General features: G+C 41.4%; 1 protein-coding gene across 2 annotated transcripts in view; it reads right to left on the bottom strand.

The window, feature by feature from the left end:
* Window positions 1–13,395, bottom strand: part of LOC149179730 (putative alpha-amylase 2) — a 284,569-nt gene that overhangs the window by 201,503 nt on the left and 69,671 nt on the right. For both annotated transcript variants that reach the window (XM_089415780.1, XM_089415781.1), the window contains one exon: window positions 728–768. In XM_089415780.1, coding sequence (XP_089271906.1) covers window positions 728–768 — 41 coding nt within the window. The remainder of the gene's footprint in view (window positions 1–727; window positions 769–13,395) is intronic.

Below are 13,395 nucleotides of genomic sequence, written 5' to 3'. Positions count from 1 at the left end.
TAGGAAGTGTTCGAGGGCTAACAGAACCCTCACTCATTTTGTTTATTTTGGGATTTATATGGTTTAATGATATTTGTTTTGGCACTCTTCTTGTAGTGTTTATTTCTTTTATAGTTCTGGCATAGTCCCATTGGCCATTTATGGCCTCTGATGGACTTTATTATTTAAATTAAATTACATCGAATAAATAAGATACCATACATTAGGAAAAGTAATGGTGATATGGCCATTTTAAATTTTGGTATGTGTAGATTGCAATATGAAAAACATATGCAATGTCATTACTCTTTTTCACATCTTGATCAATGTCGTTGGACCCATTCATCCTTTGGGGTAGGGATAAAGGATACAAGAGATTGTACAGAATCACAAATATACTCTATGATTTTGCCTACTTGCCCATTGTATTAACCACGTAATATATTCTTCATACATTTCTACATATAATTGAACAAGTGTAAGAACAATCTCATATCTTTTTCCTTTCAAGTTTAATTTTTCGTTTTTTTCTCTCCCCAACATGGTATCTAAGAAAGTAAGAAGTCATACTATAAATACAAAAGATGAGAATTTGTATATAAGTAGAAATGCAATATAGACTAATAAAACAATGCATATTAACCGTAATTATTTTAAGTATGATTGGTTCTAATTCTCTACCATAATTGAAAAAAATATATATGAAAAAATTCAATATATGAAATTTGAGTTTTCTTCTAAACCACACCTGGAGAAGAATCTCCCTTCCTCTTTGAAGCACACTTTCACCTGAAAAGTATAGAAATATTTCAAAACTATGATAAAAACATTAATGTGGGTGTGTATGTTCTTACAATAAATGACAGATTGTCTTCATGTACTGTATATGTGATCACAAAATTGTCATTATATCAAATTATTAATAATAGATATTTTATGACATGATAACATTAATAGATACCTATCTTACAAAGCCTTACCAGGTCTCAACTTAAAATATATAACATTTTATATAAATGGAATAGGTATATGGATGCATTAGTCCTTTTTGGTTGCCAAAACTAGCTTTCTGCAAGAAGACATGATGGGAATATTTTGACACACGAAACATATGACTTTGTTACGTCAATGAATTATACTAATTTTGGATTCTTTCCTTACACCATCCGAGAAAATAAATATGTTTTATGTCGCATGGAAATTCAAAACATACAAGTTTCAAACTTATCATCACATTTTGTTGGTTGTGACGCCTGATTATCTTCCTAATTCAGAGGTCTTGTTTTTAGTCACATTTGGACCCAATTCCTGTTGAAAATTGTAACTAGGTTCGGTCTTCATTGTAATCATGACCTTGTATATTCTTTATAAAGAAAGAAAAATAAATTATATTTTATTTTTGGAGTATGGGCTTCATACTCAAGTTTGACTCAAAAGCATGTTCTTCGTTCTTTTAGGTCTTCTAGGTCTTTCTAGGATAAAGAATATTATTGGGCATGTGTCAAAATCCCATTTGGACTCATTGTAATGAAGAAAAATATTTATTTTGTCTAGAAAAAACCATGGTAAAACCCTAGACCTGTTGAAGAATGTAGCTAGTGTCGGTCTTCATAATTGTATTTGTCAAAAGAAAGAAAAAGGAGTTTTTATTGTAAAATAAATTGACTTATTAAAGCATGGGTTCAATGCTTGGGTCAATGGTCAATAGGTCAAAATCATGCATTGAGTGCTCTAGGGTTTGTGTCTTGTGTCAAAATTCAATGTCATGATGTATAAGACCCTTCTTGGGTTCATTATATCAAAGAAAAAAATTATTCTATGTATTCTAGTCATGTTAACCCCTCCACCATCAAGTCAGCCTCAAGCACATAAAAGCCGGCTTCAAACACATCATGTCGTCCTCAATGAATAGACTCCAACCACTATATATACCAAGAATTTGACCTACCTTGGAATATGAGACGTACGCACTTGTTCTGCAATGGAAGTACCAAGAAAGGGATGCGAAGTCAAAGAAGATAAAAGGACAAGCGAAAATAAGTCTGAGCTAAAACACTGAAGTATATATCATAAATATGAAGGATTATGACTAAGTTGCAGGAAACAAAGGTTCAGAATATATCTCAGAAAGTGTAGGGCCGAAATGAAAAGACAAGCTTCAGGATTGCAGAAAGAAAACATACTTTTGCTGAAGAATTTGACTACAGTTTGTCTTGTCACCATGGGAGGTCGACTTGATGAATGGAGGGGTATCTTTGTATTGGTCAAAAGGTCCTGGTTTTCTCAACTTGATTTAAATCTACTAGTGAAGAGTTTCACTGGGTTCTGCCCTTGTTAGGGGTTTTGCCCTGGCTGAGTGCCTAAACCTTGTGTCTTCTTTTGTGCGTATGATATTCATTGTTTGGCATTTCTTCTTGATGAAATAATATAATAATTTGAGAAAGGAACCAATGACTAAACTATCACAAGAAAATGTCAGTAAAAGAAATCAACTTAAGAAAAACCCTAAGTCGCTGCCCTAATGGATTTCTCAACATGGTATCAGAGCTAAGGTTAGTAGAGTAAGGCAGTTAGTAGATCACTTCTGTGCTAAGAGAAAAAAGGGCTTTAAATCCATCCTTGTAGGCCGAATCTTCAAGAAAAAGAACCGAATGGATATGATACAGTTCTGGGCATAATCATAAGACTATAAATTTGCAATTAGGCAGCAGTCTTGGATAATTAAGGCCATAGACCTAGGTCAGCAAAGCGAAGAAGTTATAGGAGTCAAATATCATCGTTTTGTTGAATCCAAGAAGCTAGGATACAAGCCTAGTCAAAACCAAGAAGAAGAACGAAATTCTATACATGAAATTTAGATCTAAAATCAATTCAAAAATCCAAAATCACCAAGTTCTGTGTAAACGAAGTTACCTCAGGTTGTGTGTGAAAGAAAAATGACCAAGTTATAGATTTTGAAGACTAAAAGGCAGTCCTGAAATCCCGCAAAGAAATAAAAAGGAGGGAACCAAGACCAAACCAATAAAGGCGGTCTCAAGATCATTTTTAAATAAGTTGCAAATTATAGTTTTGTAATTCAAAGTTGTAGCCGAAGTTGTCCAGTGATCCAAAGTCAAAATTACAGTCCAATCAAATATGAAGTTTTATCAAAGGTATTGCAAAGGACTAGGACAGAGTTATTGTAAATCCATAATCTCCATAGAAGCCTAGGAAGAAGAGATGACAAAGTTGTTTAGAGGCTATGGAACTCTACTGAAGATAACTGTTACAAAGTTACACCTGTGGTTGTGCATATATATATATATATATATATATATATATATATTGTTGATTTGGGGTAGCATGGGATGTGCTCTAGCCACAAAATTTGGTAGAGAGGTTGGGGCACATGAGATCTCCAATACACAGAAAGGGTTTGGGCAGATTGTAAACGGATCAGGAGATATTAAATTAATTAATATTTTTAATGGAGTCCCTAAGTCTAAACTTAGGGAAAATAAAATATTAATGTGTATTAATATGAATCTGTGTTAGAGTGGTCCAAAAGACATGGATCAAGCCAGATCTAATCTTAGCCGTTGATTAGGGACTTAATCTCGGCCGTTGAGATGTCAACAGGGAAAGTATAAGAGGAGGCTTGAGGGTCACTTGGAGAATACACCAAAGTGATCAGTCATTCTATTCTCTAGAGTGGGGTTTGCTAAGAGAGATAGAATTAGTGATCAGTTGCAGCGAGGGGCAATGAGTACGAGGCAGAGAGGCAGGGATAGTGCCGAGAGACCAACGCAGAAGCAAAGAGAGGCAGATGTAGAGCCAGAGGGAGCCACGCAGAGGCAACAGAGACTGTGCAGAGCCAAAAGGGCCTGCGTCATCCACGCAGAGGCTGTAGGAGTGACGCAGAGAGCCAAAGAGGTTGCGCAGAGCCTCAGTAGGCTGACGCAGAGGGTTTCAGGTTGACGCAGAGGCCAGTAGGGCTGACACTGAGCTTTAGATTATGCTAGAGAGAGATTTCGTGGAGCAGGCTTTCCAAATACCTATTTTCGAAGAGAGGTATTGCTGCTAGATTTTTTTTATCTCTATCGGGTTAGCCAGTTTGGCACCCAGTGTACTCAGAAAAGAACTACTTAATAATAAAACCCTCAAATAGCTGCACCGGTTTTCCCACATTGGGTTTTTCCGGGGACATTAGTCCAAAAATAATGGTGTCACTTGTGTGCTTGTTTCTATTTCTTTCAGTTGATGATTTGTAATGTGTTGAGCAGGTACTTGTATTTATTTCCAGTATTTACATGGTAAATAACTTGTTAATTAACAGAACAAGTAGGTAGGAATAAATCAGAAAGTACATGAAGGGTTTCTAACGGGTTAGACTTAGAAATTCCAACATGGTATCAAAGGGTGGTTAGAGATCACAAGAGAACTGAGGACATCAGCAGAGCAGAGCAGCAGCAGCAGAAAACAGTCGTCCCGAGTGACAGAAGTTGTTCCTAGCAACAAAGCAGCGAAGAAGGGGTGACGCAATGCCTGCGTCATCAAGTTCGAGCCAAGAAGAGGTTGCGCAAAGGTTGAAAGAGGCAAAGACAAGCTCACGCAGAGCCACGCAAAGGCCAGAAGGGCTAACGCAGTTGGCTGAGGGAGCTAGTTTGTCAGTGTCGGGACTGTGCAGAGCCTAGGAGCTCTTACCTTCAGGTTGGTGGGGTTTAGGAGGCTGTGGGTAAGTTGCAGAGTGGAGCTAGTGGGGTACTGTAGTCAGAACAGTACCTAACAGGGCAAGGCCAAGGAGGAGGGAGTTGCTACCGAGGGTTTCTAGCCGAGAAATCTGGATCAGTGGTGCAGTTGCACAGATGATCAGAGTAGGGGGCATCTCAACATCGACAAAAAGGTTTCAAGGAGGGAAATCAAGGCTCAGAGGGAGTCACATCGAGAACTTCCAGGAGGGAAGTAGAAGAGGAGCATGGCACTACACGGAGTAAGAGACTAGGACAGACTGAACGAAGCCTCAAACTTTGCAGTCTGGAAGGCCAGAATCTTATCCGTACTTGACAAAAATCGTGTCAAACACTTCGCCTTGAGGACGATAGCAATCCCAGTTGACCCAGCTGATAATGACAAGTATGAGGAGACAATGGCGAGGGCCAAGAGCATCATCCTTGACGGGGTCAAGGACCATGTAGTACCACACATTGCCGAGAAGGAAACGACAAATGAGATGTGGGAGGCCCTAAAGAAAGTGTACCAGCATACTTCTGTGCAGAGAAGGATGAAACTAGAAAATCAATTGCGGTCATACCAGATGAAGAAAGGAGAACCAATCGACACCTTCCTCGGTCGACTGAATGAAATCCGAGATCAATTGACTTCCATAGGGGCCACGCCGGATAAGGAATTGATGGTGAGAACATCCCTGAACGCAGTCTCAGAACATTGGGAGGTATTTGTCCAGAGTATACTGGGCAGAGCGACGCTTCCACATTGAGAGGAAATGTGGGCGGCTCTTCGCCAAGAAGAGATCAGAAGGCAGTCAAAGGCAAGAAGCAACAGTAAGGGGATCAAAGTCAAAGAGGAGGAAGATGTTGCCCTAGCATCTGAGGGAAAGCAAGAAAAGCGGAAGAAGAAGGATCTCTCCAAGATTAAGTGCTTCCACTGTGGGGAGTTGGGTCATTATGCAACCCAGTGTCCAAGGAAGAAAACTAAGGGAGAGTCTTCCGAGACTAAGGCAGTGCCAGCACGGGCAGAGAAGGAAGTTTTGACAAACGATGACTGTGCCATGAGTGCACACGCGCCACTTGAGCGGAAGTGGGGAAACATCGAGCTGTAGTCAGACGGACTATAGGCGATGAGGGGCAAGACCCTCGAGGTACCCAGCCTCTTGGATTATACCTTGCTACGGGCGCCCCAAAGAGGAGTAGCAAGACTGACGGATGCGGATGAAGCGACAGAGAGAGCTACAGTGCAGAAATCCCAGGACAGCGCGAGGCTAGCAGGCTACAACAGTGCGAGAGGCATGGGAGTGTTGCACCAGTGTAAGATGGCACAGAGAGGTGTGCAACAGTGTGAGATGCAGGAAGTTGTTGCAACAGCGCAGAGGTCGAAGAGGGAGCACTTGTTAGTGGCAGAGAGAGCTTCAACATCAAGAGTACTCTAGCCTGACACAGAGGTCAGAGTTGGGCGATCAATTACTTACTTCTCAGTAACTGAGTTGCAGTGCAGCAGTTAGCAGTGGTAGTGCTATGGGCAGCACAATGCAGCATGATGAGAGGAGATGCAGTGCAGATGCAGCAGTGGCAATGGTAGGGCCATGGACAACAATACGGATGCAAAGGGAGTTGTTGTACAGATGCAGCAATGGCAGTGGCAGAGCTATGGGAAGCAGTACGAGATGTAGCAGTGCAGAGGATGATGGGCAGCAGGCCTAGCATCAGCGCAAGGACCGATACCAAATGATCAGGGTGATACTCACTAAGGAGTATTGCTAGAGCACAGTCCTCGCTAAGAGGGAGTGTTGATTTGGGGTAGCATCGGATGTGCTTTAGCCACAAAATTTGGTGAAGAGGTTGGGGCACATGAGATCTCCAATACCCAAAAAGGGTTTGGGCAAAGTCTAAACTTAGGGAAAATAAAATATTAATGTGTATTAATATGAATCTGTGTTAGAGTGGTCCAAAAGACATGGATCAAGCCAAATCTAATCTTAGTCGTTGATTAGGGACTTAATCTCAGTGGTTGAGATGTCAACAGGAAAAGTATAAGAGGAGGCTTAAGGGTCACTTGGAGAATACACCAAAGTGATCAGTCATCCTATTCTCTAGAGCGGGGTTTGCCAAGAGAGATAGAATTAGTGATCAGTTGTAGCGAGGGGCAGTGAGTACGAGGCAAAGAGGCAGGGATAATGCCGAGAGACCAGCGCAGAAGCAGAGAGAGGCAAATGTAGAGCCAGAGGGAGCCACACAGAGGCAGCATAGACTGCGCAGAGACAGAAGGGCCTACGTAATCCACGCAAAGGCTGCAGGAGTGACGCAGAGAGCTAGAGAGGTTGCGCAGAGCCTCAATAGGCTGATGCAAAGGGTTTTAGGCTAACGTAGAGGCCAGCAGGGCTGACGCTAAGCTTCAGATTGCGTTGGAGAGGGACTTCGTGGAGCAGGGTTTCTGAATACCTGTTTCTGAAGAGAGGTATTGCTACCAGATTTTTTTATCTCTGTCGAGTTAGCCAGTTTGGCACCCAGTGTACTCAGAAAAGAACTACTTAATAATAAAACCCTCAGATAGCTGCACCGGTTTTCCTGCATTGGGTTTTTGCGGGGACATTAGTCCAAAAATAACGGTGTCACTTGTGTGCTTGTTTCTATTTCCTTCAGTTGATGATCTGTAATGTGTTGAGCATGTACTTGTATTTCTTTCCAGTATTTACATGGTAAATAGCTTGTTAATTAACAGAACAAGTAGGTAGGAATAAATCAGAAAGTACATGAAGGGTTTCTAACGAGTTAGACTTAGAAATTCCAACACACACACACACACATATATATATAAGTAGATCGAATCTGAACAGTGATGAAGGAACTGACTTCTTGGTAGACATTCTCTAGCCAAGTGGTAGTATATAACTATACATTCAGTAATGGGTGAAGCCCTATTCAAAGAAGTCAACTTCAGATTTTTTTTGAAGTAAACCTTGTCTACTTATCTTGGAAAGTAGACCAGCTTGAAGTCGATTCAGGTAAGTATCGTTGTTTTCTTTATGTTTCAATCATCTAACATGTTTTTCAGTTTGCTAATAAAATGCATCAAGCTCAATGGAATATCAACTTTTCGAGCATGAAAGACAGAGGTAAGCAAGTTTTGAGGTATGTATAATTTGTGAAAATGTGATGTTTTTGGGTTAGTTGCAAGTATGATTCTAGGAATGGAAAATCCTCATTAAAATTGTTAATGACTGTTAGCCCTAAAGTGCAGTGCTGACTTTTTGGAGGTCAACGGAAAGATTCGGTCGGCTTTGCTGTTCTTGAAGGGGTCCTACACAGGCCATTTTCCACTTCTTCCCTTATCCCACTCACACTTTACCTTTCCCGCTTCCTTTATTAACCTTCTAATCCTGACAAAACACCCCTTTGGCCTTAGCCCCAAGCATGAAAGCCAAAAATACCCATAAAACCTTACCCATATGTCTTACGCGCTTATAACACATTCCCCGAAGACATCTCGTTCACCGCATCTCCGCCGTCAAATCAACCCCCGCCAGATCTAACAACTATTGCCCATATCGCATAAACAACTAGCGCGAAAAGTACCCGCCCGATGAGGGCAGTTTCTCTCTCTCCTCCGCCGCTATGTGTCATCCACTGAATGGCATCTGGTGAGTTTTGACACTTTCCACTTACCGCCCGAGGCCTTTCCGATAAAAACCATTACCACTCAAATCAAACCACCCCCGAGGGTTATCATCCACGCACCTTTTTCACCCGATAACCATCCGATCTATCCACCCGAGATCTAACAGTCCAGATATGTCCTGCTCCCACCACGACCTCAAATCCCCTGCATACGATCTCCACCGTGTATTTCCCCGATCCGACGGCCCTCATTCACGATCGTGCCCAATCGTCCTCCACCGCTCTGTCACCTCTCTGTCCGTTCGATTCAACACGTCCATCCACCCATGCACTCCATTCTCCACTCCCTATCTATTATCCAAAGAAGAAGGTGGCCGACTCTGTCAGTCTGATGACAGTCAGACCGCTGAACCGAATTAACAAAGAGCATGGCCGAAGGAAGAAGGACACAGCACGATCCAGCAAATAGAATTAAACAGTCATGGAGCTCCACTGCCATAATCAAGCCAACTACCTAGTAGGACAGCACAGTACCAGAATTGATTAATGTTTTCGTGATGGAAATGAAATTGTGTCCTGGAACGCAATCAGACAGTTAATGCCAGTAGGTGGTCAATTAAGACATCTCCAGCCCTAAAACGGCTAAGGATCATTGTAAAAAGTAAAACTATAAATAGCCGACAACAAGATGTAATCAGGGTTGGTTGTTGTTGTGCGGTTCAACTTCTGGAGACTGTAGATACTCTGTAACTTGCAGCGTCTCATCTTCATTTTCAGAAATACAAGCTTCTTTTGCTGTTACATGTTCAATGTCCATTTCCTTTCTATTCTAAACTTGCACCTGGATTGGTTTGTTCGCGCTTTTTCCTATGTCTAATGCTAGATAACTATCATCTTATCCCTGCGTTGGGGAATTGGATCTGTTGTTGAATAGGTCATCTAAGTTTCTTCTGTATCTAATGCAAGATAACTATCATCTTATCTCTGCATTGATACATTAGATTTGCAAGTTTCTTTACTAGTTGCAGCTGGCCATCATACATTCTGTATGCATCTGCTGGTGTGGTTGGTATTATTCACCTAATTCCCAAACTATTGAGCATTGGTGGTCTAAAGCCTTGTAGTCTGAGGGTGTTCATGCATGTCTGGAATGAAAACAGAGTTGAAGTGGTTATCTGGCTTGAACCAAACCATCATCCATTCCAATCAGTGTTGCACGAAGCGCCCCCCCCCCCCAAGTTCCAAGCCCCGAAGCGCGTCCCGTACGGAAGCGCCTAGGAAGCTTCGTCGGAAGCGCCGCTTTGGCTTTTTTAGCCGCTTCCTGGAATTTTTGAAGCGTTGTACGGAAGCGCCGCTTCCATGCCTCCGAAGCGCGCTTCGTACGGCGCTTCGGGCCTCAGAAGCACGACGCTTCAGAGGAGGAAGCACACGCTTCCGTACGCTTCGGGAAAGAAGGCCGCGCGCAAGGGAAAAAGACATTTTTTTTTTCCGCGCGCAAGGGAAAAAGACATTTTTTTTTTTAAGTTATGTTAACTTAGCATAAAGGGGGTGGGTTAGGGTGAGGTTAGAGTGAGGTTAAGGTGAGGAATGAAAAGAATAAAGCCCCCATTCATTCCTCATTTTCTCACTTTGAGTTTATGAGAGTTGGAGAAGAGAAGAGAGGAGAGGAGAAGAGAGGAGAGCTTGGAGGAGTGAAGAAGGAGGAGCTAGGAGAAGGAGGAGGAGCTTGGAGCAAGAGCTTGGAGGACTTCATCTACAAGAGCTAAAGAGGTAAGTTCAAACCCCAAACTCCCTTATTTTTTTGACAATTTTTTTGTATTTTTCTCCTCCCTCTCCTACTCTTTCCCATTGTTTCTACTTGCTCGTTTATTTACAGGTTGTCCACCACCTATATCCATATTCCAAGATGGTGTTCTTTTGGCTTCTATGTATCATTCCACTCTTGGTTTTAATGATGGCAAAGGTGAATAGGAATAGAAGGGAAGAAACAGAAGAGGACAGTGGTGATGGTCCCAATATGAGTGACCCAATGTATGATGAGGAGGAAGGGTTTGAAGAGGAAGGGGATGAACCTGAAGGGGACACTGAAACACAAGATGGGAAAACTACATCAACACCCTTGTGGAACTATGTGACCAAACTTGATGGGGGAAAGGGTGGTGGATCTTACAAATTTGTGTGCCCTCATGGTTGTCATGGAGGAAAACCATATTATGGTTCATATACCCGTCTGAGGAGGCATCTTTGTGGGGTGCTGGACAATGATGAAAAAAAGGGTCCTGTGGGGGTACAAATTTGCCCAAACATTTCAATTGAAGAAAGAAGAAAATACATCCAAATAGAGATGGCTGCACAACAAAAAAACAAGAAACAAAAAACTCATTCTGAATCAAGTGCAACCTCTAAATTTGGTAGTTGCTCATCTCCTCATGGTACTTCTGCAAACTCTGGAGGTAGAAGAACAACAAGGGATTTCCTTAATGTTGCTGGGAGGGATGATGTGGATGGAAAGATAGTCTGTTTTCTTTGTGCTTGCGGCGTACCATTCAATGTGCTTCGCTCTCCCTATTGGCATGAAATGGTAAAGGCCATCAATGAAGCCCCAAAAGGATACAAGGCCCCCAACTATGAGAAAGCTAGAACAGTGTTATTAGAAAGAGAAAAAGTTAAGGTTCAAAGAGCTTTGACACGTTTTACAAATGAGTGGGTAGATTCTGGGGTATCCATTGTATCAGATGGGTGGACAAATATTAGAAACCAACATTTGATAAATGTTCTTGGTGTTTCTTCTAGTGGTGCAGTATTTATTGCATGTCATGACTCCTCCTCCATCACTGCATCTGCACAAAACATTGCAGATCTCCTATTGAAATCAATCAAAGATGTTGGTCCGAATAAAGTGGTTCAAGTGATCACAGATAATGCAGCAAATTGTAAGGCAACAGGAAAAATTATTGAGCGTACTCATCCACACATCTTTTGGTCTGGGTGCCTAGTTCACACATTGAACCTTTTGATGCATGATATTGTGAAACACAAAGAATGTGGGTGGATTGCTGAGGTTTACAGGAGAGGGAAGCAGCTCATTAAATTCATCACAGGGTATACAAGGGTAAACTACTTCTATGGCACTTACTCCAAGTTGCAGTTGCTTAAAATTGCAAAGACAAGATTTGCTATTTATTACCTCACCTTTAGGCGGCTAGTGAAGGTGAGACAAGCTTTAACTAATCTGGTGTGTGCTGATTCATGGGATGAAATTAACACTGACATAGATGGTGCTAATGCAGTCAAGGACACTGTTCTTGACAATTACTTTTGGGGAAAGGTTAAATATGTTTCGCAATTCACCAAACCAATTTATTACATGATCAAGTTTGCAGATTCAGATCGACCAGTAATTGGGGAGGTGTATCAGCAAATGGATAGCATGTTGGGGCAGATTAAAGACATTGTTGAGCCTAGAGATACCACCTTGTACAATTATATTCGTGTAGAGGTGGAAAACCGATGGGAAATGCTAAATGTTCCATTGCATGCATTAGCATATGTTTTGACACCTAAATACTATCATCCATCATGGCTTTCAACACCAGCACCTGGGGGGGAAGCAGGAGAAAACCACACCAAGATCAAGAGGTTCACAAAAAATATATGGCTGCATTGAGTAAATTAATCCCTGATGAGGAGGACGCTGCATTGGTATGGAGACAGGTGAGCAACTATACGCTCAACACTGGTCCATTTGGGAGCATGCATGTAATTAAAGATCGAGAGACTTTTTCTGCTCTTGAGTGGTGGAACATGCATGGAGGGGGTACTCCACTTCTACAGAGTTTGGCATTGCGGGTGCTATCACAGGTGGTAAACACTTCTTCTGCAGAGAGGTGTTGGAGCTCTTATTCTTTCATCCGCAATGTTAAAAGGAACAGGTTGCATTTAGACCGGGCAGAGAGCTTGGTTTATGTTCATTACAACTTGCGATTGTTGTCCCATTACTGTGAAGATGCAAAGTCTAATAAAGACTTGTTGATTTGGGACAAGAATCCAACGGAGCCCAATTTGGAGGATGGAGTGTTGCGATTAGAGTAATTAGAGGATGCTCTTATCCAGGTATGTCCACTGTGGTATGAATTTTCCAATTTTCCCTTATAAAGCATTTCTCTAATTCATGTTTTTAATTTTTTTGTTAACTAGTGTTTTTTTTTTTTTGCATGAATTTTTTGAGCGATTCCAGGATGATGATGATCGTGTTGATATGCCACCCCCACCCCCATCTGGTCCCTTGGTTCCTAGGTTCCATGTTTCAACACCAACAGCAGGGGGTTCTTCTTCATCAGTTTCAGTGCCAAGACTTCCACAGGCACCATCTTCTTCATTGCCACCACGTGGAGGCCCGCCACCACGTTCTATTCGTGGTGGAAGGAGGAGAGATTAGTAGATATATTCACAATCTACTACTTTTTGTCATAGATTACTCATTAGACTTGTAGACTTGTGAATTTGAATTTTGAACCTTTTTGGCTTGGCGGTGACCAAGTGACATATTTTGGAAACATTATTATTTGAATTTTGGACATGACAAACGTTGACAGTTGCTCACTTGCTAGATAAATCATAATATGCTCTATGTTTTATGTTTTATAATATGCTTAAATGTTTTATGTTTTATAATATGCTTAAAAATTTGATGTATGTTTGTAATAGCTAGAATATAGATGATTGTTGTACATACTAGTAACTATAATGGAATCATGGATGCCATATCTATCTTGATTTATGCAAAAATATGCATGTTTTCATGTCTTCTACAATTAATTTGGTATTTGGGATGTTTGTTTTGAGTATAAATGCAAAAAAATATAAAATATATATATATATATAGCAGACGCTTCCGCGGACGCTTCGCTTCCTAGATTTTTGGAAAATGACGCTTCGGCGTCCCCGCTTCCAAAAAACGCTTCCGCTTTGCTCCCGCTTCATGCAACATTGATCGATACTACACAGTGGCAGGCACAAGGCAGTTTAGCATGCATCAAACTAGTTCATGACATATGGATCCTATATATTGATTGCACGCAGGGAC

This window comes from Pinus tabuliformis, chromosome 3_2 (genome assembly GCF_031772625.1).
Source record: "Pinus tabuliformis cultivar Carrire ecotype Pingquan chromosome 3_2, CPIR1, whole genome shotgun sequence".
Taxonomy (NCBI): Eukaryota; Viridiplantae; Streptophyta; class Pinopsida; order Pinales; family Pinaceae; genus Pinus; species Pinus tabuliformis.
This window is presented reverse-complemented; position numbering and strand designations above follow the sequence as displayed.